The sequence below is a fragment of the Takifugu flavidus genome, chromosome 18, assembly GCF_003711565.1.
Source record: "Takifugu flavidus isolate HTHZ2018 chromosome 18, ASM371156v2, whole genome shotgun sequence".
Lineage (NCBI taxonomy): Eukaryota > Metazoa > Chordata > Actinopteri > Tetraodontiformes > Tetraodontidae > Takifugu > Takifugu flavidus.
Window position 1 is genome coordinate 9,032,719 of NC_079537.1, and position 26,125 is coordinate 9,058,843.

Genomic DNA, 26,125 nt, shown 5'->3' on the forward strand with positions numbered 1-26,125 from the left:
TGTAGTTCCCTACTGTTTTATTATAAGTAATGTATTTTACAAGGTCTGAATGTAAAAACAAAAACTGTGAAAAGGATTTATTTACAGTGATTTTGAACTACTATGAAACATGTATAGAAATTAATGATGGGAAATATCTATAAAGCTTCTAATAACACAAGCCAATAAAATATCAGTCAGCCTCGGCCTCAAATAATGCTAAATGAAGTACACTTTATTTTTGTCCTTTTTAGTACATAACAATCACTTTAAAAACAAAGATCTACCCGGAACAAACATATTTACAGCATAACTTGAGGGTGAAATGTACAAAACAGTGCGAACTGGTGGGGGAACCAAATGATCAGTATATAAAAATAACAACAATAAAGTCTGTATTGATATAACGGTGAATAACCTCATATCAGTGACACAATAAGGGCAGTTTGGGGCACAAATGCAAAGACCAAACTTCTACAATTATCAGTTTACTTTACGTTATGTTGAAATGACCTCACCACAGGAATGTGGCGATGACCTCTATTATACACGTTGAGGTCACCTGAAGGCAGAATTTGCTCAAAAATGCAGCTTCTGGATGGCGGTGGGGGGGTGTTGTCTCATTTCTGAATTCTTTGATACTTCAAAGGCTGCAGCACTTCACAGTAGCATTCTCTACTTGAATGTATTCCGACAGTTCCTTAAGAAGTAACTCCACCAAAGCCCCAACTGGAGTGACGGGGCTGAAGCCACGCGCCCACGCCGATCCGCACGCTGCAGGTGACCCGGGAATGCTCCTACTTCATTTCTTTGAGAGACATGAAGCAGACGGAACACATTAAGATTCTACTTGCTGGTTATTGATCCATCTGATGCCATGGCAGGAAACACTTCCCAAAATAATAAGACAAAATGGTGGAATGCTGCAAAAGTGGAGAAAAGAAATGTGATATAAAATAGCAGCTGATAAGCATAGCTTAGTACATCTGTAGTGATGTTAAAAGGTAAACCATTGTTCTCACAAATACAGGATAGTAAGTATAAAAAAATAAATCAGTTAAGGGCAGTGGGAGGCTTATTTCACAGGCAAAAAATAAAATAAAATGAACAAAAACAAGCTTCCAATAACGGACAATATTACAAAAGAAACCTCTGAAATTTAGGCAGTTGATTCATTTTATAATATCCGATAGCAGATGCCAACAATATATCATAAATATCCATTGTACTTGACCTTTGAGCCTGGCCATTTGAAGTGCTTTAGACACTCACCTACATTCTTAAACATAATAGTCATATAGAATCCAATCAGAATATATCCCTACTGCTTATCAACTCTTAATATACATTTGCTAGGACCAGTTTATCATTTTTACCTGTTTTTTTTTCTAAATAAATATCGAAGCGAAGAGTGATGAAACCTCTGGTAACTGGTCTGAATCTTGAATTACATTCCATTAGGATCATTTGCCATCACTGGCTAAACAAATGCAGACTAAATAAAACAGGAGGGAGTAGAACAGAAAGGTTTAAAAAAAACAAAAAAAAAACAAGATAAAACCAATAAATAAAAATAAATGAATTCCCTTCAACATTTTACTTTTTTTCTTCTCTACTTTTTAAATGTTAGTTTCCAAGAGAGCTTCCCTAAGTCTTTGAAATGAAAGACTTGGACTTCTTCATATACTTTTTTTAATAATAAAAAACGAGTCCATCTGTGACAGAATTACTTCATTAAATTGTCTGCCATTTTGTCAGACAACACACATTTCCCTTTACTTTTTTCTCTGCAGAAATCATTTGCAGAGAGTTCTCTGGATAAACAGTCAATCCAAATCCAATAAAAATCTTGGAAACAGGCTGACACACATAAACAGACAGGCACAACAGCATGTCCACAATTCTTGTTGAATAGGGGCCACGTGACCTTCATGCAAACATTTGCATCTTCCCATTGGCCTCTGGAACTTGAGTAATTTGGGTCTGGGCGGGACCAGCAACTGCTGGGCTCGGTGTGGAATCTGACCAATCAGAGACACAATGGGGAGACGGGCTGGACCACGGCTCTGAGGACTCAGGCGAGGGGGTCAGGTAGGGATGCTCACTTGGCAAATGGAGGTAATGCTTGGGTGTGGCATCGAGTGCAGATGAGTAACTGTGCTGGGAGGGAGGAGTTGGGTAATCCTCCGTCCCTGCTGTGCTCACACTGGGCTGGGAAGGCAGCGCCTGAGCGGGCTGAGCTGCTGATGTAGCTGCCTGCGGGAGCTGAGCAGGAGGCTGTGGTTGAGAGGGCAGCTGGGGCATCTGCTGCTGCTGCTGCTGCTGCTGCTGCTGCTGCTGCTGCTGCTGCTGCTGGAAGAAGGAAGGCGGGGGATGTGAAGTTTGCGGGGTTGGTGGGGTGGAGGTGCTCATGCGGGCCATGTTTTGCTGGTTGGTGATGGCTTGGTTGAGGAGATGTTGTTGCTGTTGCTGCTGCTGTTGTTCAGCGATGGAGGGCAGCTTGACTGGACTGATGGAAGGCGTGGAGGTAACAGGCGTGGGCTGTAGCATGCCACTCCGGAACATCTGCGGCTGGTGCATCAGCATGTTCTGCTGCTGCATGACTGGACTCTGGGGGTGCATGGCTGCCTGGCTGTTTTGAATGAGGTTCACCACTGGCTGAGCACACTGGGAGGAAGGTGGCATCCGACTGTGCCAATCAAACGGAACACTGACAGGACTGACCATCCCCATGTTGAGCCCTACCTGGCCTGAACTGAGTACGTAGCCACGGCTGATATCTGAGGCCATCGACATGCGCCCCTGCAAGGACATTCCCCCTGCCCCTGGATCATTGAGTTGGGCTAGAGAGACAGCAAATGGACCACCGCCCTCCAACATACTATTATGGACCATTGGGGTGTTCGGAACTGACATGGAAGAGTGGAAAAGCCCTGGTGACTGCATGGCCACAGGGGAAGTCGGGTTGGTGATGTAACCTGCGTTGGTAGCTCCCCCGTGAGGTGAGTCTAGTGAGTCAACAGGGGATAGTGTAACTGAGCTCTCCAGTAAGGCATTCTGCATTTCTAAGGTCAGCTTCTTATTGCGGGCCTTAACTGACTCCTTAAGATTTGCAGCATGTTGGGCTCCCAGGCTAGATCCTTTGGCCCCTGGCCGACGGTTCTTCTTCCCTTGTGGAGTGGTCTTTAGGTTAGGCAGGAAAGAGCTCGGAGGGCACATGAGCGGTGACAGAGTGTGCCCCCCAGTGAGGTGATGTCCTGCCCCTCCATGACCCTGGGGACTCCTCACTGTGTTATACTCATCGAGCAGCTGCACAATGTCATGGTGCATGCGTTCCTGAGCAATGTCTCTTGGCAATCTGTCCATGTGGTCGGTGATCTCTCTATTAGCAAAGTGAGCAAGGAGCACCCTTACGGCTTCGCAGCTGCCCTCACGCGCTGCCAGGAACAGAGGGGTTTCCTCCTAAGATGAAGAACAAAACAGTCTTTGTTAGCTTCCAATAGCTCTACTTCAATAAGAAGCAGGCAGATCGAGTAGATTTGTTACCTTCAGATCTTGCATGTCTTTGTTTGCACCATTCTTCAGTAGGGCAACAGTGGCGTCCACGTTGTTAACTGCTGCAGCCCAGTGCAAAGCAGATTTACCTGAAAGAGTTGGCAAACACTCAGTGTACAGTTCTGCACATACGCTGCTAATCATCAGAAAGCAGGAATGTCTGCATTAGGCCAAACAAACAACCTTACCCAATTCATCGACTGCATTGACATCAGCATGACAAGTGATGAGCTCCTCTACCATGCCCTCTACTGCCAACCGTGCTGCCAGAATCAAGGCACTGGATCCATCATACATTCGAGAGTCAAGATCTGTAGCCCGGTTTCGGATAAGAATCTAAGAAAAAAGAGGAAAAGCAGAGTTGGGTGTTGAACAGCAAATGCTAATTAGCATCTACAATTATAGGCCAGGGATGTGTGTTTACCTGGAATACACCCTGAGCATCTGCAGCCACGGCAGCATGTAGCGGTGTGCGCCCTGTGTTGTCCTGAGCATTAGCATCTGCTCCTGCATCCAGCAGCCTCTTTGCTGCGTCAGCACGGGCATAGCGAGCAGCCAGGTGGAGCGCCGTCTCGCCAGTCCGGTCTGTCTGAGCAGCAAGGGAGGCACCCTGGTAGATCAGGTCAGAGATGATGTTGGCTGAACACTCCTCATTTTCCTCATCTTCTGCGACCTCAGGCTCAAAGCCACCCCCACAGAACGATGCCAGCATCAGTGGTGTGAATCCGTCTAGAAGGACATGAGAGCACAGATGGTTTTTGTCCACTCAGACGATCGAACCGGCCGATCACGTGACAGCACTATAAAGAAACGCCATTCCACACCTGGGCCACGGACATTGACATCCATGCAGTCACCCTCAAACTCTCCCTGTGGTGGGGTTAGTGCCATGGTGGGAGGCACACGAATATCTGCAGCTGCAAGGTGGTGCTGGGTCCACTGTCTGCTGTCGACAGCATCTTCACTGTCTGACAGCATACTCGGCTCTTCAACCTATATTTACAGTTTATAAAAAAAAATGTCGGACTTTCACTAAAATATTAAAGGCAAAATATAGTCTTATTAATATCGGTTGAAAAATGAGGTGTTGTAAACTGTAAAGCAGTTGTAAAGCTGACCTTTATCCTTTTTGCCTCTGGACAGTCTGAGTCCATCCACTGGTCACTGTGATCTCCAAGAAGTGATTCCTCCACAGTCTTTGCCATATGTCTGAAATAAAGCATGAGAAAACAAATTAAAGTCAAGCAGAAATGGACAACTCTGAGCAAACGTAATTGGTGCTAAAATGTGCTTGCAAATGACTTACTTCATTCCCAGAGCGTCCTGGCCCACTGGTTCCCTGCGATTTTTGTTGCTGCTGGGCTCCTTTTTAAGGAAGAAACCCTCAGGGAACCAAAGGGTGCTGTGCTCTCTCTTTCTCCGTGTAATCAGCATGCCAATCATCAGGATGATTAAAAGGAAGAGAGACGCTATCGCCACCAGCATCAACTTTGCCCATTCTGGTATAGGGTCGACGCCGTTAAAATCTTCTACTGTAATGCGAAAACAAAGCAGTCAAATATTGGCATTATGGAGGATGGAGTTTGTTAATCCACGTGTGATCTGCAAGTATCTCTACTCACCACGAACTTCTTTCAGCGGATAAGGAAAGCGGAGCATTTCTGCAGCCGACAGAGCTCCCAGGTACTTTGCAGCAGTGTCAGCTGTAGGGAAGCAGGTCTCAGTGCACAGACGGTTGTCTATTTCCAGGTACACGATAGAGCTGAAGGAGAAGCACAAAGACGGACATTTAGGGTGATGCAAAATCAAAAAAGACGACAATTCTTAACTACTGTGAGACTGACTAACCCAATCACTTCCTGCTGTGGCTGCAGTTCCCGCTTCAGGCGTGCCTCTTTCCGAGTGTAGGGCCGGATCATGGCCTCGCCGTTGTTATCGAGTCGAAAGCGCAATGTGGTGCGTAGGATCACGCTCAATTTTTGCAGAAAAGCCGTACTGGTGCGGAGAAGCTCCTCTGGAGGCAGCAGGACGACTAAAACCAAGACCCCATCAGCAAGGTTTTCTGGAACCTTCCCTGCACAGTCCAGGCCATCCCATCCACACTCCTCTGTGTTGCAGCCTTGGTCACATTGTCCATCAGCATAGTGGTCAATGCAGTATGCTTCATAAATGGGACTGGGGGAAAAAATAATCAGTTAAATGGATACCATTAAGATCATTTTATTAAATAGTAGGAAACTCACTTGCAAACTTTCTCCTTGGCTTTGCAGTCAAAGTTGTCATAGAGACACTCAGCATTGTTGCAGGAGTCGTCACACTGGCTGTTATTAAAGGAACGCCAGCAGTGTGCACAGCCGGACCAAGGATTCATCATCAGGGAACAGTCCCCCCCGTCCCAGTCACAAGGCAGTGTGTTACATTCCTTGTCACACACAGTATCATTTCTTTTGCTGTGACAGTCTGATAGAGGGCATGAGGGTGTCTGGGGCTCCAGGGATAGAACGGTCTTCTCGCACCGTTTACCTGTCCAGCCACCCTGACACTGGCAATGGAAGTACGGAAAGGTGGTCTCTTCAGTGCACAAACCATCATTGCGGCAGGGTTTGGAGGAGCAGCCTTCATTACTGCGGTGTTGACACTGGGGACCACCAAATCCTTTCAAGCAGGAGCATCGCGCACCCCTTACAGTGAGTGTGCAGCTACCTCCGTTGTAGCAGGGCAGCTCCCGGCAAGACATGCTTCTGTCGCAGTTGGGACCCGAGTAACCCTAAAGATCAACATCATTTACAGGATGACCTTCCACAATTTCAACAAAAAAGGTGAGGAGGCATGAACTAAATATTAAATTAGGTGTGAAAAGTTTGTCATTGTGCACTCACCAGCTGACAGGTGCAAATGTACCCTGAGGCAGAGACGCTGGATACGGAACAGGCTCCTCCATTCTGACACGGCTGAGACTCACAAACGCTGAATCGGTTCTGACAGCGTCGACCTACAATTAATGACAGTAAACATGTTAAATGGGAAAATCTTATACAAAGTGAGCTCCAAAAGCTGGAACGTTGAGTCTTGTGCTGGACTAACCCGTGAAGCCAGGCTTGCAGACACATTGGTAGTCATTGGGCAACTGGATGCAATCGAGACTGCTGGAGGGACTGCAGGGGTTTGAGAGACACTCATTTATGTCCCCCTCACATCTTTCTCCTGTGAATCCAGGGGGACAATTGCAGCGGTATCCACCCACTCTGTCCACACAGGTGCCATTATTCAAACATTTAGGAGAAGCCCCACGGAGACCAGGAGGAGCGCAATCGTCTTCATTGATCTCACAGAGAACACCTAAAAAGAAGTGATTATTAAACATTTGACCCTTTTGATTCACATCAGATACATAGATTTCTGTTAGGGATGTCCTGATCACATTTTTCTCCCTGAGAATAAGTCATTTGACTTTGAGTATCTGCCAATCCCGAGTCCATAATTATTTTCATTATTATTGGAACATTGAAAAGATCTACGCAGCACTATTCAGTCATACTTGTAGCACCACTTACTGGTGACAGAAATATGTAGTGTTTAGAGCATGGAGGTCTCTACATGTTTGATACATCAGTGAGCCGGATCTTTTCTACGCGATTCTTTGAAAATTACATGATTGGATCAGGGGCACCCCTAGGTTCTGTTAAATCTACTTGCATACCCAATGTGCCTGGAGGGCAGGAGCAGATGTAATGTCCAACCAGATCAATGCAACTGCCCCCATTCTGGCATGGATGTGACTGGCACTCATTTATCTCTATTTCACAGTTCTGTCCAGTATATCCTGGCATACACTGTAATGACATAAGCACAGCAATTCATAAATGTCCTTAAACACTGAGAATAGAAGAAATTCATAATCTAATACTACTGTCAGGGTTATAGACTTACGTCACACTGGTACGCTCCTACATATCCCCTGCAGGTGGCGCCATTGCGACAGGGTTTATCTTCACAGTGGTCCACTTGGCTTTCACAATAGCTTCCAGTGTAGTCAGCAGGACATTTACAGTAGTGGGTGTTCCCAGTGTTGACGCAATGACCGCCGTGGTGGCACAGTTCATCTGTCTGGATCCCTAATTAGAACAGGAGAAAATTATACTTTGCTGCTGAGATACAACAGGAAGATCTTAAACGTGCGAGAACCACACCTCTTTGTCGAGCAGCTGTTTCACAGGAGACCCTACGGATGTCGCAGTAGCGTCCAGACCAGCCATGAGTACATTCGCAGACAAAAGCAGCATCTTTTTGTCGACAGCGTCCTCCATTTTGGCAAGGTGATAAGCGTCTGCACCAGTCGACTGGAGTCTATAATAAAGGCAGATTTTAAAGACTGCAATATGTAGACATCTATGTACATAAAGATACAAAAGTTTTAAATGTGAGTATGTGGGGGTACCTGACAACGATTGCCGAAAAAACCTTTGGGGCAGGAACACCGGAAGGAATCAAGAGCATCTTGACAGATGCCCCCATTGAGGCAGGGCTGGGAATCACATTCATTGACCTCATACTGGCAGTGGGAACCAGTGAAGCCGGGGCGGCAGGTGCATGAGTAGCCATTGATTTTATCAGTGCATGTGCCTCCATTAAAGCATGAGCTGTGGACATGAGTAAATTTGACAATTAATTGATAATTCACTACCTATACATGTGGTAAGTGTGTACATGTGGGTGGGTAAAAATACAAAGAAACCTGTTTGTTTCAAACCATCACCTTTCAGTGCAGTCAGGGATGTTGGTTTCACAGTGGATGCCAGTAAAGCCAGGTCTGCAGGTGCAGGTGTAAGAGTTAACATAGTCAGTGCACGTGCCTCCATTTTCACAGGGGGAGCTCTGGCATTCATTGATTTCTACAGCACAGCGAGGCCCAGTGAACCCTGGCAGGCAGCTACAGTGGAAGGAATTCACACCATCTATGCAGGATCCACCATTTAGGCATGGATCTGTTGGCACAAAAGAGAAAGAAAGGTTTTAATACAGTGAGAGATCTCCTGTAGGAGTTTTGTTATTATTTACAATGCTAATTCTCTGTAATCATTGTAATTACACACTTGGAGAGCAGTCGTTGATGTCCGTTTCACAGGTAAGCCCTGTAAATCCAGCCCTGCAAGAGCACAGATACCCTCCAGGTGTGTTGGTGCAAGTACCGCGGTTCTTGCAGGGGTTGGAGATGCATTCATTCACATCTATGTTGCAGAGTTGACCTGTTAACGAAAAGGTTTGAAGTTTTAAAAACTCTCCATGTCAAAAAGTAAAAATAAAAAGTAAGTTTAAAAAAAACTTCTGACCTTGCCACCCTGCCTGGCAGTTACACTGGTAGCCCAAATAGTCTGGGGTGTGAGAACAAACGGCATGATTGGCACAAGGGTTAGGGGAGCACGGGGTGAGGACCTCAGCACAAGTGGGGCCACTGTAGGGAAGTTCACACAGGCAGGTGAAACTTGCCACACCATCCACACAAGTGCCCTTATTCAGACAGGGACTGGATCCACATTCGTTGATGTTCACCTGGCAGAGGTTGCCTATCAGAAATGGAGAAAAGACATTGTACAGAACCGTTTGAGAGTAATGTTTTGTCCGCATATAATTCACCACTAGGGGGCGCTAGACAACTGCAATTAAGTAACGAGTGAAGGTTCTCTGTCATCCGGGTCATGGTAATTCTAGTTGAACTATAGCAACTGGACTGTTTGAGTTTTTTGAAGTTGGGAATTAAGTAGAAAAGAAGAAGGACAAAAACACATTTGTGAAATAATCATTCCAAGATTTCTCACCTCTGAAGCCTTGACGACACTTGCAGGTGAAGCCGTTCAGCTGGTCAATGCATGTGCCAGCATTCTGGCAAGGACTCGGCAAACAATCATTCCTGTCCAGATCACAGTTCTTCCCCACCCAACCAGGCTCACAGTCACAGCGGTAACTGGAAAAGGATAGCAAAAAATCCAGTTTAAAGCAATTCACTTGGTTATGCTGAGGGAGTTGCTTTTAATTGTAATGAGGCTGCCAACAGGTCTTACCCATTGATGTCATCCCTGCATGAGCCATGGACACACGGGCTGCTGGCACACTCATCAACCTGGGAGTAACAGTAAGGGGGCTTAAACCCCTCTGGGCACTGGCAGTGAAATCCATTTTCTTCATCCACGCATGTACCCCCATTCCGGCAGGGACTTGATGCGCACTCGTCTATTTCCACGTTGCATTTGGAACCTGGGCAAAGGAATGTTAAATACAATAAGTAAGTTGTAATATTTCAATTTAGGATGCATTTTTTTTGCTTTTAAATCAGTATTTTGTTAACACCAAAGCTTACCTGTAAAGCCTGGTTTGCATACACAGTCATAGCGATTGATGCCATCTTTGCAAATACCATAGTCACATGGGTTACTGGCACAATCATCAAAATTTATCTCACAGTTGGTGCCTGTGTGGAAGAAAGGATGACATTTAAACGTTAAAACGTAAAATGTTATTTAATATGGAACCATTATGACAAAAAACATATTTACAGATGGTGGAGCTTTTATGTTGTTTTCCCTCTTACCTGACGTTCCATGTTGGCACTGGCAGATGTATTTGTTAACCAGGTCCACACACTTGCCCCCATTCTGACATGGGTTGCTGTGGCACTCATTAAGCTGGTTCTCACAGCGATAGCCCGTGTAACCAGGTTCACAGTTGCAGGTGTAGCTGGCGATTCCATCGACACAGGTGCCGTGGTGGCACGGGTCTGGCTGGCAGTTGTTGATGTTACTCTCGCAAAGTGTCCCTTCGTAACCTAGAAAGTTAGGGGGATTAAAAGTCTTCAGAATTTGGAAAAGGGATGCAGCAGGTTTTTATGCCTCATCCTCGATTCACTGCTTAGTAGAAACGGCTCTTAACACGTTTTATCCCAAATTACTTGACTCATTTTCACCCTTTCTATATAATAACTGTCTGCATTTTTCTTCCTATGGTTGCTGTGGTTTCCATGCCTCTCAGCGTCTCTATGTTGGGCAAGTTAAGTGCTGCCTTGTGCAGTGTGTATTGCAGCGCTGAATTTGGTAAAGCAGTAAAGAAGGACCCTACACAGGCCTCCCAGTCCTGCTTTTGTTCTCAGTGGCGGTGGGAACAATGGAGTGCACCACGTCAAACAGACCACTTCACCCAACAGAAGGGGCCCACAAACACAGGGAATACCAAGCAGCTGTTCACTTAAACAATGAAGCAGTCTCCATTATCAGCATAGGTTTAAATAAAGATGTTAAATATCAATGCACACACAGATGTACAGATGTTTCCAACTCACATGCAGCCTCAATTACAAAAATCCTAATATTGCAATGTATCTGGCCGTGTTTCAAAGCAGTGCCATGGCTGAACATGTCAGAATTAATGCTAAGATACAGCATTAGATGGCATATAATAGTTTAACAAATGAACAGATGTCAGGATGCTGACCAAGGCTCTATTCTTGACAACTGCTGGTCTTCAATGACCCCATGATCCTCACTGCTGATGAGTGAAAGAGTGGGATTAGGGGCCTCAAATCAGTCTGCCTGGCCAGCCGACATCTAGAGGAAAATCTGACCCCAGAAAGACTGACAAAGACAGGTCCAACAAGTGGCTAAGGCTCATCTGCTCTTCTGACGGAGAAGCTGCATTATCTTGCAGTCTAACAACACCTGCCACAACTGCATACAGACATTCTTACCTTCAGCACAGCGGCATTCAAATCCATTGGGCCGGTCGTAGCACTTTGCTCCATTCTGGCAGGGTGTGCTGGCACACTCATCTATGTCAATCTGACACATAGTGCCAGTAAAGCCTGGGACATGCAAACACAGGGGTGAAAGGTCAGACACAAGGTCCAGTAGAAAAGACCATGTTTATGTCACAGGGCAGATTTGTCTTTCCTCAGAAGTTCAGAGGTCTGTGGATGGGTTAGTGCTGTCCGGCTATGGTTGGGTTCCATGGGCCCCCAGTGACATCTGTGCACTTAAACCATGACCACTACAAAAGGCACTTCTTTTCTGATAGTAATACAGACCATTTGGAATCTTTGGGAGGCAAAAATGCAACAAGGGCACCTTGTAATGTTTTGAGTTGTAATGTCTGCACAGTAATGGCACCAGGGCAAAGAATATCCATAGTAAAAATCACACAAAAAAAATGGAAGTGGCTCCATTGCCCTGCTGCTGTTATTGCCACATAGGGGTTGAGAATGGCTGGGAAGCTGAGTAGGCTTGAAATCAGTGGGCATGGTGCCCACATGGGGCTGAATTGGTGCCGTGGTAACACACTGCTTAGTTGATTAACAGTGTCAAAATGGTCTGTGTTGCTGCTTAGGCTGTAAATGGTTTAGGGGTGGGGGCCTAGAGACAGTGGGACAGTTTTTTCTAATAGGGGACCCCCCCCCTCCCTTTCCTGCATCAGCTCTACCAGCTCAATAGCTAGCTGGGGGGTGTGGGGGGGATGTCTGTCCCAGATGTAAATTGCAGACCTGGAAAAGAATCTCATTAGCAGGACTGCTGTTCCCCACCACCACCAGGACAGGATGAGGGAGACTGCTGTCCCTTCCACATTCCACAAAGGAGGAGGTGGGGGTCACAATAGTGTCTTTGTTCGGACAACAGAAGAGGATAGGCAGTCTTTTGGGTCGGAGTTTTTCTATGAGTGGTGGCTCTAAACACGAGCAGGCAGGAGTAGCATGGTGGACACTCCCTCCTCTGGTTGTGGGGACATTTAAACTTTTTTTTATTCTTGATTATGGTGATGAGGAGTTCTTCACGGCAAAGGAAATTCACAAGTAACAGAAAAAAGGTCATTTAGTGAGCTTACCTGGCTGACATGTGCACGTGAAGCCATTGACCATGTCCCGACAGATGCCATCATTAACACATGGGTTACTCTCACAGTCATCTATGTCAACTTCACAGTAAGTTCCCATGTAGCCTAAAGGACAGAAGTGGAACATTAACACAAATCTGAGGACACACAGCAGGTTCTGTTACCACTCACTAACATGAATCTACCCCTACCCTACTGTCTGTGGAGCAGTAACCCTTCCCAGTCAGACCAGTTGTCTGGTACCCAGTCTGGGTATGAAGGACATGCTATGGATCAGAGTGCCACCCCTGAGGACAGGCTAGCATGGAATCAAGAATAATCAGCAACCCCACATAGGCTTTGCCAGGTTTGCTGTTGATGAGGAAGATGAAGAAGAAGGGTCTGTCCCTGAAACTGCAGGGGGAGGGGGGAGGCTCTGGGAAAAGGCCTCCTTCCCTCTCTGTGTGTGTGAGGGGTGCAAAGTGGAGCACAGAGGGGCCCTATTGTTCCACTCCATTCCCACCACTCTACCACTCATTAGTATTCACAGCACACTCCTCCCCCTAACTGCTCGCCCTCTCTCACATCCAGTCCTATAGACCAAACTCCCGGCTCTAATTTGTATAGTTCCCAAAACCCCAGGATGCATGTAGGACTGTGCGTGAGAATTTCTCTGTTTTTGTCACTGAATGTCTGAAGCATTACTTAGAACAAACCAATGCACTGTCTGGCTCGTACACGAGCAAGTGCAGGGAACCTCAAATGTCTTCACAACCACGTCAATGGGAGTGTATTACATAACAGTCTGCAGTGACAGTCAGCATGACAGCCGTGTATATTACAGTAGACTAGACAATCCAGATGAAATAACCAGCCATCTGCATTATTAGTTTTGGTCCCTACCACTGTATGTGATGAGGATCCAGTCTAGAGGAACCTTTCAGAGTGGGTTCAAGACTTACACTGAATTCAAATAGTCATTGATACATAAAGATATGGGGGTGAAAAAGGTTCCCATTGACAGAGTCAGTGAATGTCTCGCCGATACAGCTGAACAGGTCTTAATACCTGGCATGCAGATGCAAGTGAACTCTCCGATGCGGTCGAGACAAGTGGCATCGTTCTGGCAGGGCATGGACAAACATTCATTGATGTCAATTTCACAACGCGGGCCAGCATATCCCCGACCGCACTGGCACTGAAAGGAGCCTTCCGTGTTGAGACATTTCCCAAAATGCTCGCATGGATTGGCACCTGCGGAATAGAGGATGGTTATTGGTACATTTCCAAAAAGCCTAAAATGATGATGGCGTTGGCTTGTAACAAATGCACTGATAATGGTGGTAAAAAGAGAAAGACAGGCGGACTGACCAATGGAACACTCATCCATGTCCTGGTTGCAAGCACCTCCTACAAAGCCAGCGGGACAGGTGCAAATGGCACGACCATTAAGAGGGTTGGTGTCACACACGGCGCCTTCATTGCAAGGGTTACTGACGCAGGCATCATCCAGGTGGCACAGCAAACCTGCGGTGAAATAAAGACAAAAGCCATTGGGGAAAGAAAATTAGCAACCAGTCAAATCACACAAAACAACAAGTTCAAAGTTCAATTCCAATCGTTAATCATGGGTTTTCTCAAAGCTGCGGTGCTTCATATTGCTACAGAGACCAGAGGTCTGCAGCCAGTCCCTAAGACCAAGAGCAAGTAACTTACCCGTCTTTCCAACTGGACACTCGCAGAAAAAGGATGCCACACGGTCATGGCAAGTGGCTCCATTGAAGCAAACGGCTATGGCGCAGTCATCGATGTTCTCACTGCAGTCATCACCAGTCCAGCCGTTGACACAGACGCAGGTGTGAGCACCAATTGTGTTGAAGCAGGTACCGCCATTGTGGCAGGCGTTGGGCTGCATGAGACACTCGTTGACGTCCTCAGCACAGTATTGTCCTGGAGAGGTTACATCATAGAGAATATTAATTCATGCACACTCAGATTAATATAAACAGCATGTATGTTTAAAACAGGGGTTAGGCAGGACCATACCTGTCCACTCTGGTGGACACTGACAGTTGTAGGTGTTGACTCCATCAACACACTTTCCTCCATTCATACACTTATGACCAGGACAATCATCCACATTGCTTTCACAGTTGTGACCCTCAAACCCTGGAACGATGGATCAGATGAGTTATTATGTTGCATAGACACAGATTCACACAAAGTCAGTGTTTATTAAACATTTAGGCAACTCTGCTCACACACTCAGCATTTCCACCCTTAGCTTAAAGTCATATTTCCCACATTACAGAAGGCGTGGGGGGAAATGTTGGTCGTAAAAGGGTTCAGTGGGTGTCTGATTGTTTACATCTTCTCATGATGGTTTCCATATGATGCCCGCAACAGCCATGACCCCTGCCTGCTACAGAGGTCCACACTTGCTGCAGTGTTTGCTTGTTTTATAATCTCTCACAGTTTCAATGACTTCCGCTTTGGCAAGAGACATTTCCTGCCAGTTCCCCAGTGGGAAAGCTGAAGGTCCATAAAGTAAATTCCTTCTGTTTTGAACAGAGCTGAGTGGAGTAGTATTACGGTGGGCTGTTCTCTGCAACTCTCCCACCGTTCCATCTCCCACTCACTAGCTATTAATAGCAGACAGGAAGTTGACCTGAGTCAGAGGAGTAAATCCCAGCATCATAAGCCTGGGAAAATATATATGCCTATAGCTGAGGGCCTGGGAAGAGGGCAGGGCCTACAAGCGACAGCCAAGACTGCATATGTAATAAATTATAGTTCAGAGCTCTCTCCTACCTGGGAGACAAGCGCACTCATAGGAATGGTCACTGGTCTGTCGACAGGTGCCGCCATTGAGACACTGCGATGGAGCACAAGGGAGGGTGGACACCTCACATGTGCGGCCGCTGTAACCAGGTTGGCACTGGCAGCGGAAAGACCCATGGGTATTCATACAGAGGCCACCATTGAGACATATGCCAGGCTTGCGGCACTCATCAATGTCATTACGACAGTTCTTTCCCTGGAATCCAGGTGGACAGGAACAGTTGTAATGGTTATTCCAATTGGCACAACGGGCGCCATTGGCACAGGGACTGGTGGCACAGGCATCAATGAGGGAGCAGTCTTGGCCTAGAGATTAAGTAAAAAATTGTAGTCAGTTAAAATGCAATTAATCTCTACTTCACAAGATTTGACCGGTCCTAATGAGGACATGTGCAGACAACTGTACCTCTGAACCCTCTCTGGCACACGCAGGAGTACTGTGGGATGCCATTGACCACCTGGCTCTTGCAGGCTGCTCCGTTCAGACAAGGTGATTGGTGACAGGGATCCAGGTGCTGACAGAATGGGCCAATAAACGCTCGATGACATCTGGGAAAAGGAAGTTCATATCTAATTATTAAATTGGATTTCTTTGGTTCTCAAAGTCACTCTAAAGCACAAACTAATAGGATTCTCATCATTTTGGGTTTGGCCACGACATCATTTTGGCTGGTCCTGCTGTCTGACTCATAACTTGGCAAAATAATACTTCTGTAGCCTGGAATGAATTTAGACTAACACTGGTTACCCACAAGAACTAATCACACAAAACAAAGTTCGTGCATAACACGCAGACACACAGAGGAGGAACAAAATGGGAGAGATGGACGCCAGGTCATTGTGCCTGACAAACGCAAAGACAAAAGCCCCACGCACTTGTCCAAATGGAAATTCCCACCATGTCAACCAACATTCTATTATTTCTTATATGAAATAGAACACACCCAGAAAAAGAAGTCAGGAATTCTAACAACTGTCAGGGAATATGGATGCAAGAAAATGGCAACCACACAGTACACATAAGCTGGAGGCAGCTGTGCTTATGAAAAGATAGATAATAGGCTCTCCACATATGTGGTGTTCTATCTTATTAGTCCTATGAGTCCAATCTCATGCACATTTGGTTGCATATGATGATCAGATACTCAATGATACACCGATATTACAGATTTGATATATTTTGACCTTTTGAGCAATTTGAACATTTACATATTCAAGCATTTTTAGAAACTAACATCTAATAAATACACCTTCTTGGGAAAGTGTTCCAACACTGTATCTACTTGGAAACAGGAAAACATGCTACTCTGCTCTCCAGCTTGTCCAGATGTTGTGAAATCTTGGCTGAGTTGCTCCACCAATAAGGACAGACAAAGGGCCTTCCTACAGCTCTCTGCAAATGTCCACTGGGAATGCAGAAAAGGTCTGACTTCAGTAACTTCAGTATAGACTAGTAATTCTACACCCACTCTGGACCCCCAGGCAGATTAGAAGCCCCCTCTTCAAACAGGCTGTTTGTTACCATTGACAAAGCGGTTTTGGCCTGTCCTTGGACTCGGTCTTCTATTGAAAAACCCCTTAAAAGAGCATCACCTCAAAACTGTTGTTTTGTTGAACAACCTCTGATAAGCTCTGGCTAAAATTGCTATCATACAAGTTGCGTACAGTTTGATTTAAGGTCCTTCAGGTTAAACACTGAACTGGATTTAGTCATTGTCACATCTGTAAATGGTTTCGTTACATTTAAAAGAGATTTGATTGAGTTACCACATAGTCAAGCATGCAACAGCTGGGCAATCTAAACACACGCAATATGCACATATACAGAATACACAATAAACTATATCTTTTATTTTTATAAAAATGATCAGGTTTCTAACTGTAGCAACTCTTAACTCCTAAAGCCCCCCAACGCCAGCTTGGCTGTCCCTCCTTCTACCCCCTCCTCTCACACGCTGAGAGGTCAGATGTCAGAGGTCCCCAGTCTAATTGTGATGATAATGTCACTCAGGCTGCATAGACAAGGGTGGGGCTGCTCCACAGGAGAAAATTTCTCTAGAAGGTGAAAATGATGGAGGGAGCAGCAGAAAGGAGGAGAGCAGTCCAGTCCAGCAAGAATGTCATGTCATATTTCCTGTAATCCCTCATCCCTTACTCTGAAAACACTGGACTCTCCATGAAGGCCCGATCCACGTTGCCCTGGCAACCTTAGAGATGAACAAGCAAGTCAACCAATCAACCCTTCCAACCCCCCAGCCATGGTCCCAAGGGCTATTTGTCATGGCTTGGCTGGGGGTTTTTTTTAGAAGCAAATTAACTATGTCTGGTATGTGGGGTCGAGACAACATGTTGCACAAAGATGGAAAAGTGAAGGAAAATCGATACAATCACTTATTATATGGTGGTGGACCAAATAGGATTTAATTCCCTGACTATTGAGCATCATGGTAAATGAAAACCACAAATCTAATGCACATAGTGAAGTAATTGGTATGTAAAATACTGTTAAAGATTGTTTTTTTTTTGGTTTTTTTTAAAAAAAAGCCTCTACGCATTTTAGAATAGCAAATGTAGAGGCAAGCAGACTCAAGGATTTCATTCTTTTAATAGAACATATATGCATGTATTTGTATGTGTAGTCCTATAAGCAGAACAACAGTATCTCTGCCTGAATAATTATTTGTCCGGCCCTACAAACGCATTCTGAATCCAGCAGCCAAAACACACATTCTTTTGTCTAGACCTGACTCATTGCCAACACACTCCTCCCACAACACAAGAATCACTGTGCTATCAGTGCCAAGACAGTGAGAGAAGGTTAACTTTGTCCCGGTGCACTTGAGAGTCTCCTTATCAGGCTCTTTACAACCTTGTGAATTCATGTGGCTATGTAGAAAAGTGGGATCTGTGTATTTGGAAAGGCCCAGCCTTCTTTATGGAGGACAGGACGGCAGGTGCAGGCTGCTGTTGTGCAACGGGCCTCTGAGTCACATTTATTGAGCGCCGACACATGACCTTTGAGGAAGAGAGTGTAGCAGATGAGAAGGAGGTCTCCGAGTGCAACAGTGTTGGCCAGAATAGGTAATCTCTCCATGTCAACTCCTGAGACCTTCTGCCAGCTGCAGCTCCAGCAACATGCATCTGTCCACATTTGTCAGTCCACTACTGGATGTCTGGCATTTATGCGTGCCAGAAACAAAAAAACACAACAATCTTGCTTTGCTCATCGGACAAGCCCAGTAATAAAAAGTCAAGTCACTCACCACGCATGGAGTATTTAGGATATGCAATCACCCCTCACAAACACATGCATTAATAATTCATTTTAGACATCTGTTACAAAGCATCACTCCATAAAAAAACAAACCAAAAAAAAACACGTGCAATGCTCACCACAAACTCAAACACAAAAGGGAATAAACTTACAACCAGCATCCTCTGAGGAAGAGCACTGCTGTGAACCCATAAAGGAGAAGATCCACAAAAAAAGAACATTAAAGAAAGACGTTGATTAGGAAACCTGGTTGGTAATTAAAATGGAAGCAGGTGTAAGACATTTCTGTAGTTCTCTGGAATTTCTTAGTCCATCATCTAAGTGGCATTAGAAACCTGATTTAGGTAAGTAAATGCTGTCACCTAAACATGTGTAAAATAATCCCAGTTTTCCTGCTTTCTGGGTCACTGCAGGGTAACCTGAGCTCATCCTCTCAAACACAATAGCAGCTACTCTGCCAGGGGTCAAAGGGTGGCTCACCTGTGAACAAAGAGGCTGTAATGTCTGACACGGTTCATACACACAGTCATGCTCCACAAACTAACAAGTAGAAAAGAGTCTTCCTCTTTCAGAGGAAACCGAAGTTGGGTGGAAGATTAGAGCAGCAACAAGAGAAACGCAATGTGTTTACATGGGAAAGATTTAATGTTATATAATGCAAGGCTGAAGTACATTAGAATTCCTCTGAACCCACATTTCTTTAAAATAATTGTTATTGGGGAAACAACAGCAACTCATTTTCTTCTAACCCTACGTATGTCAGGGAAGTAGAAACCAGCGCTTCTCCTTTATGCAAGTTCATGCTGACACCACATTGCCAACTGGAGCCCATACTCGGTGACCCCCCCTCCAAAAAGCCTCTTCTGCTCCACTCTCCCCAGCTTGGTTCTCTCTTTCTCAGCAAAGAGCCAGATTGGGGGTTGGTGAGTGTTTTGTGGGCTATATAAAAGAACCAAAGTAGTCAGAACTCTTTTGTATGAAAGCGTTGGGAGGGGGGCAGTGACCCAAACAGCTAGTCTTTCAAGCCTGAGCTTACACGGACCAACAGGCCTGTGCTGTAGCCTGGCAACAGTAACCCATGGTGAGGGAAAGAGCCAGACTTAGAAAAAGGGGGTCCTGGAAGACAGGGTTTCATAAGGACAGTGGGAGCACTTCAGACGATTGGACCCCAACATATGAAGGTTAGACTTAGAGCTGTGCAGGACCAATTCAGTGTGCTAATTAAGTATGATCGTGTGTAGAAGGATGCGTGATTCACAGTTTAAGTGCAAAGTTTGTTTCAACAATTGTGCTTATAGGGACAATGGATGTATTGAAGTCTTCAGAGGGAGGTTCTCAGAGAACCCCGAGAGCATGAATATGAGGACATTTAACATCCTCCACAAATAAAATGTAGGCGCTGATGTTTACCATTGATCAACTAGAATCACCTACCTACATGCTCAAATTTTTAAATATCTACATGGAAAGATTTCCAACTCACCTCAATGCCTCCTTACCTTGTTAAGTACTCAGTAATACTGATGTAACCATGAAGAGCAGGTAACCTTTAGGCTTTAATTTACCCCCTATTGGGGAAAACTCTCCTCAAGTGTCAACATTTTGGGACAAAGCTGCCTGACATTTTTCAAATTACAACACATTTGCTCAAGACCACATTGCATGAATCTAAGGCTCGAGGACTCTCCACTCAAGTAAACCACAAAAACTCCACCCAACCACCTAAACTGAACCAGATTGTGTTGAACTTTTAAAAACAAATGTTTGAGACCCCTTCCTCGGCTTTAAAGAGACTTTGGTGTCTTTTGGTGCCTTTTTATGTCTCTTGTTAACCCTGAATGATCAAAGATAATGTGACAACAGATATTTTTCTTCCAGTGACATATATTACAGAAAGACTGGACCATGTTTAATCCTTGAAGACAGGGATTTCTGTCTTTGTTCTGGGGTCTCTGTAAGAATGATTATTATCTAAAGCCATGTTTTTAAAAAAAAATAAAAAAAATAAAAAAATAACAACAACAACTGGGCAAAGAGCAGGGCAAGGATATAGTAAACACTGACAGAATGCTGCCGGGTTGTTTGGGAAAACTAAATGCCTTTTCCCGATTCACAATGACCCATCCCTGAGACTGAGGAAAATTTGGATGGCAGTTATTTCAATCAAGTCTTCCTGAATGTCTCATCTCTAAGATAAGAGCGAAGAGCCAGGAATAACATTTTGGAAGCAATATATAAACATGTGGAACATACATACATCAAATTCAACAAAATAAAGTGTGATGTGATTATTTTTATTTCCCATAAAACCTCAAAACAGCACAAGCCATTTGAGTTGATTACAACTGTGTGAGGAGAAAAAGAGGATTCTAGAAAATTAGTTAAAAGATGAGGAGGCTGAAGGGTATTAACTGGTGCACTATGTAAACTAGGCTGATAAGACAGGATGTGCGTAGCAGAGAGGTCAGTTACTGGAATAGGGCCTGGGAACCATTTTCGACAACCCGCAACCCCGTCGTCACTTATGACCCAACAGAAGAAGGGACAACAAACACAAACCTTCCTCCCCATCTTAACGTAAACCTTTCACATTTCATAAAACCAACACAACAATGGCTCCGTCTGTGTCTCAGGGGAGCATTCAGTCATATATGCCTCACAAAATGGCAAAGTAAGTAACTGAAAATCAACCCAGTCATTCCAAAGACTTCTTTTTCAGAGAGTAAGCTCAAAGTATTGTTAAAGACATTCCTGAAAGGGCTACCGGGCTGAGCGATGGAAGGTACGCACAATTACCTAAAAACCACCAGAGGGACAAGAGAAATCTTGCTAAGCATTCCATTCTAATCCACCGTAAAGACGCCAGAGAAAACACTAGCCCCATGTTGCTGTGAACTGAGCCAACAATATAATCTGTCTCTTTGCAATGGCCGCCTGAACACATGCCAGTGACTAGCTCAAAATTTAGCTAAAGTACGCAAAAGGTTTTATTTAATTATTTTATTTTTTCTTGGGTAGGTGGGTGGGGGGTCAGAAGGGCTAAGAATGCAGTTATTTTGGATCTCACTTTAAAGGTCTGTTGAATGTGGTTCAACCCAGAAATAAGGTGGACATTTGTACTGTGAGAGCTGGATGCTGGTGGGACACTACCAGAGACACTTTCTTGTGTTTGTGATACTACAATGTTGGCTTTTGCCTGCTAAATCTACTGACCACAACTTTTTGCACCTCGGCATGTCCGACTAGGCAGAGCGTGATATCACTGGTGCCCATACTAAATTTAATATTAAACTTCCTGTCCTGCTCTGCATCTAATGTCGCGCTCTATGCAGTCATGGCTTTGAGTTGTGTTCTGTGCAATTCAAAAAATAAAAAGCATTTATTTAGCACTCATTGGGAGGTCTGTTCCCTATCAAAGTCAAAGATCTCTCCTTTCATGACACTTTAAGAGGCTGGGAGTAGCTACATAGTCAAACAAAACACAATTTATATGCCTCTTCTGCTACTGAGGCCAAGGGCAAAGCATTTGTAACATGAAGAGAACCGCTGTATCCATTCACAGAACTCCTCACAGTGATGGGGCTCCACATCCTTTTTCATTCACTTGGTTGGGAGTATAATATCTGTGGTAATCAGTGTGCTGCCACTGTTCTGAGAGACTGAGGCAGGGGATGAACCAAGCTGAGACAACATGCAGCGGGGGAAAAAAAAGGGAATCCGCCTGCCGCTGTGAGAGCGGCAACATGTGCTAGACTATGAACTACCGGCTTCATTCCTCTACAAGCTTGTCTCTCACAGTATGGGGGCAGCTGACTGCTCAATGGCAACACCTGGCCCTATGCTTCTCTTTTGTCAAGATCTGACTTCACTGGATTACCATCACAACATCCACCAGCTGTCTTCTACGCAGCCACCCTTGCCCCCACTCCCCACCCCCTTCTCCCCCATCCTCCCTTTACCCATTCTTTGCCCCCAGTCCGATCCCTCCAGCTGGATCCTCTCAGAATGACACCCTCTCAATCTGCCTAATTATCTCTCCTCTGGCCACGCCGCTCTAGGCTGCACATTCTTTTCACAGGGTGGAGCTACGGGGCCAAAGGCACTTCAACTGGACTTCCTTACTACTCACCAAAAACGCTCTCCGTGACATCCTCAACCCTTCACTGTCAAGTTCAAAAGCCAGGTCACAGAATGCTTATTTCATTTAGAATTATGGTGCATCAAAAACTGTTTACTAGGTTTAGAACCCAGAGCCAATGGCCATTTTAAAAGTGGCTTATTTTTCCAGTTCCAGTGTCCCTGGAAATCACGTGATACCACTCATCTTTCGAAAGAAAATCTATGCATTCACATACAATCATTCGATTTTGAAGTTAGCAACCCAGTTTTCGGACAATGTCTTCATTTTACTGTTCAATAAGGGCCTGGTTTATGGATACTGAATAATTTTTTATTTTTTTATTTGGTGAGACCAGAAGCCATTTCAACAGCCACCAATATCTACTTCAGGTTAGTACCTACGGTAGGTGTGGACATGGGGCCAGGTCAGATTAAACACCCTAATGCTTATTTGTTTTTGCCATTTTTATATGAGGAAGTTGGTGGTAAATCATTTTCTATTTGAAAAGCTAATCACTGTACAAAACAAATTGCATTGTGTTTTTACAAATGAGTACAAGCAAACCTTTGAAAGAGGAAGAATAGCGTTGAGAGTTCTGTGAAAGCGTTATCATTTTGAGTGAGGTCGTTTTTATGTTTTGGTTGAATGAATTCCATTCAAATGCCAAAACATGCATTCTAATCTGGACTTTGTTTCCTTCTCCTACTTCTTATGGGCTGACTTTGTTGTGGCTCTTTGGCTCGCCCTCTTTACCCGGGCCTGATGGTGCCAGGTTACAGACAGGTATCTGGTAGAAGAAAGGATCTTTTCTATAGTTCTGGATCTCTCGTTTCTGTCAGCTCTCAGGGGATGGGGGGGATCCACAACTCCCCTGTGGGACTGGCCTGAACACTCTTGTTGGAGCAAAAAGTGTTCCGCTGCTTTGACCAGCTCTTTCTACCCGATATGCACATTTGATGTCTCCTTCTGGTATTAATTTGTCCACATTGGAACCAAATCATGATAATTAATAAGTTTTATCATAAACTCCAGTTGTGTAAAGACAGATTACAAAAGATGATTATATTCTATCTTTTTCAAGAAAAACATTCCTCCTTCTAGGCTAATGATTAAAGCCTGTGGAAGTTACTTATGCAGTCGAGTTACACATTGGCTCGTTTAGAAGTTCCCTTGATTAATCCATGATTTTACTCAAATTATTTGATGAATCAGTAAGAAATAAATGTCTTTATTAACTACACACAAGCTGAAAACACTTTATAAAGTAAGAAAATCTCAGTTTTGGAGGGAAGCAGGTGGCCCCCATGATGGTGGTTCCATCAAGGACTCCATCTCCTCCAGGCATGTTTCATAAGTTAGAGTTTGTCTTTTTGAAAGGGACAAATGACCCCGGGGCAAGACACTGTAGGCCCAACTATTGTGAGGGGCACCCAAACACCCCCACCTTCCTACCCAGCAATTTGAAAAACAAAAGACCTATCACTAAAAGTTGTGAGAGCTCAAAGATGCCCTAAGCATGCAGGAAAAAAAGGCGCGTCATTTTAAAATCTTTCAGATTGCCCATTGTTGCTATTGAGATAAGTATCACACACACCAAAACCAACAATGGAGAGTTACTTGCACTTCAGTGTGTGTGAAATATAATACTGTGATTTATCTAACAGGTGCAAGAGATCAGTGTAGAGGCTGAACATGCTGAGAATCAAGGATACTCATCTGTTTAGTCCACTCACTTCACTTTTGCCCCTTTCACATGAGCACTGTTAACAGCCAACGGGATTTGAAGATTGCATGCACAGCCATTTGATTTTTTTTCTAAAGATCAGGCAGGAAATTAATATTTCTCCTCAACCTCTGAAGGTCCAACAGATAGATAATAACCACATGTAAATACTTTTACACAAAGCCCCACGCTTCTGCTTTCAATGTGTTTCAAAGGGGAGTTAATAAAAAATAAAATTACAGGAAACTCTGGCTTATGCGTCTTATCCTGGTACATCTGTATGTTCCACTTACATGCATCGAGAAGGTGAATCTAAGCATGTCCCTCCATTTTCACAAGGCCTGTAACGATCCACGCAACGGAACCCTGAGGAAAGTCAAGAAAACTGTTACAGAACTCCGAAATTGGCACGTTAACTGTTAACATCAAATGTCAGAGAAAAATCACAGTTACGATCCATTTTCCCAAAGAAAATATTTTCCCTCTTCAAACAAAGACGAAATGAATTGAGGTCTTCTCTGCGGGAAACATAGATTACGCACAATTATTTTCCAGATCTTCCAAGGTTCGAGCGCTTTGCAGGGAAGAAGACAGACAGGATCATTTGTTTAAAGGTCTTTGTTGAGGCCAAGCAGGAGAAACCGCTGTCTATTCTAATCACTTCCCATCACTACCTGGTTTGAGACGTTTTAATCATTTCCGTCTTGTATTAATTTCCGTGCGTAAACATCACAGTGCAAAACAGGAAAGTAACTGTTGATAGTTTGTCTTCTGGACAACTTAAATATGTTTATCATGTGCCAAGTACATTTAACTTCTCCAAATCACTACCTATAAATAAGGAAATTTCAGTGTGCGCCAACGGGAACATTACTCAGAAACGATTCTAGTGCACGTTTGTGTGTGACACGTGAAGTGACACCAGGGATTGTAAGCATTGTCTGAAGTACCACACATCTCTCACATCTTTGTAAACTTTGTCCACTCAATCAAAATGATCAAATGCATGAGCCCATATTAATGTATTGGTACCATTTTCAAACGCATCTCTATCCTTTATTTTTGAACCGTGCGCTGTCCAGGCATGATCAGTCTTGGACACTTGCATTACTCCGACGGACCACGCTTGTTAATCGTAAATCGACAGTTATTTAGTCATGCCTACCTTCACAAATATGCATAAACAACAAAAATGCCAGGATAATCCATAGAATATTCCCTTCCATTTCGGTGGAAAACTTTCCAGCGTTTCAAGTCAGGTTTTTAGGAGAAATACATCCCTTATTAAGTTAGCGTAAAAAAGGGCTCCAAAATCAACGAGGGTTTCTCATAAAAACTGCTGGAAAATGTAGATCCCAGTCCCTTGTTATCCTCCGCAGCTCAGGGCTGCTGTGATTCTCGGTTAATCTCCTGAAACTTTTGAAAAACTTTTCATTCCCTCCTGGATCTGGATCCGTCCCGGCGTCTGAGATCACTCGGCTCTCGCTCTCTCTCTCTCTCCTCTCTCTCTCTCTCCTCTCTCTGTCTCTCTCTGTCTCTCTCTCCCCCTCTCTCTCTCTTTCGTCTCTCTCTCTCTGTCTCTCTCTATCTGTCTCTTTCTCTTTGCCCCCTCTCTCTCTCTCTCTCTGTCTCTCTCTCTCTCTTTCTGTCTCTCTCTCTCTGCCCCTCTCTCTCTCTTTCTGTCTCTCGCTCTCTCTTTCTCGCCCTCTCTCTCTCTCCCCTCGGTCACCCCCACACGAGAGAGTCTGTCCGCAAAGTTTCCCAAGAATCGACTGTTTACACA

General features: G+C 44.6%; 1 protein-coding gene across 1 annotated transcript; it reads right to left on the reverse strand.

Annotated features, from left to right (window-relative positions):
* notch3 (notch receptor 3) lies at positions 1-25,776 on the reverse strand. The gene is made up of 33 exons (XM_057013915.1): positions 25,508-25,776; positions 24,636-24,708; positions 15,632-15,774; positions 15,196-15,531; positions 14,431-14,553; positions 14,101-14,334; positions 13,756-13,911; positions 13,453-13,638; positions 12,397-12,510; positions 11,270-11,383; positions 10,121-10,354; positions 9,890-10,000; positions 9,594-9,786; positions 9,351-9,496; positions 8,865-9,098; positions 8,628-8,780; positions 8,291-8,519; positions 7,973-8,174; positions 7,725-7,881; positions 7,465-7,649; positions 7,235-7,367; positions 6,619-6,873; positions 6,414-6,526; positions 5,778-6,301; positions 5,383-5,709; positions 5,157-5,296; positions 4,841-5,066; positions 4,653-4,743; positions 4,359-4,527; positions 3,959-4,263; positions 3,723-3,870; positions 3,526-3,623; positions 1-3,441 (listed from the first exon to the last, which is right to left on the reverse strand). The coding sequence occupies exons 1-33, from the start codon at positions 25,566-25,568 to the stop codon at positions 1,909-1,911; spliced, it is 7,446 nt and encodes a 2,481-aa protein (XP_056869895.1). The 5' UTR covers positions 25,569-25,776; the 3' UTR covers positions 1-1,908.
* Between the last annotated feature and the right edge of the window lie 349 nt (positions 25,777-26,125).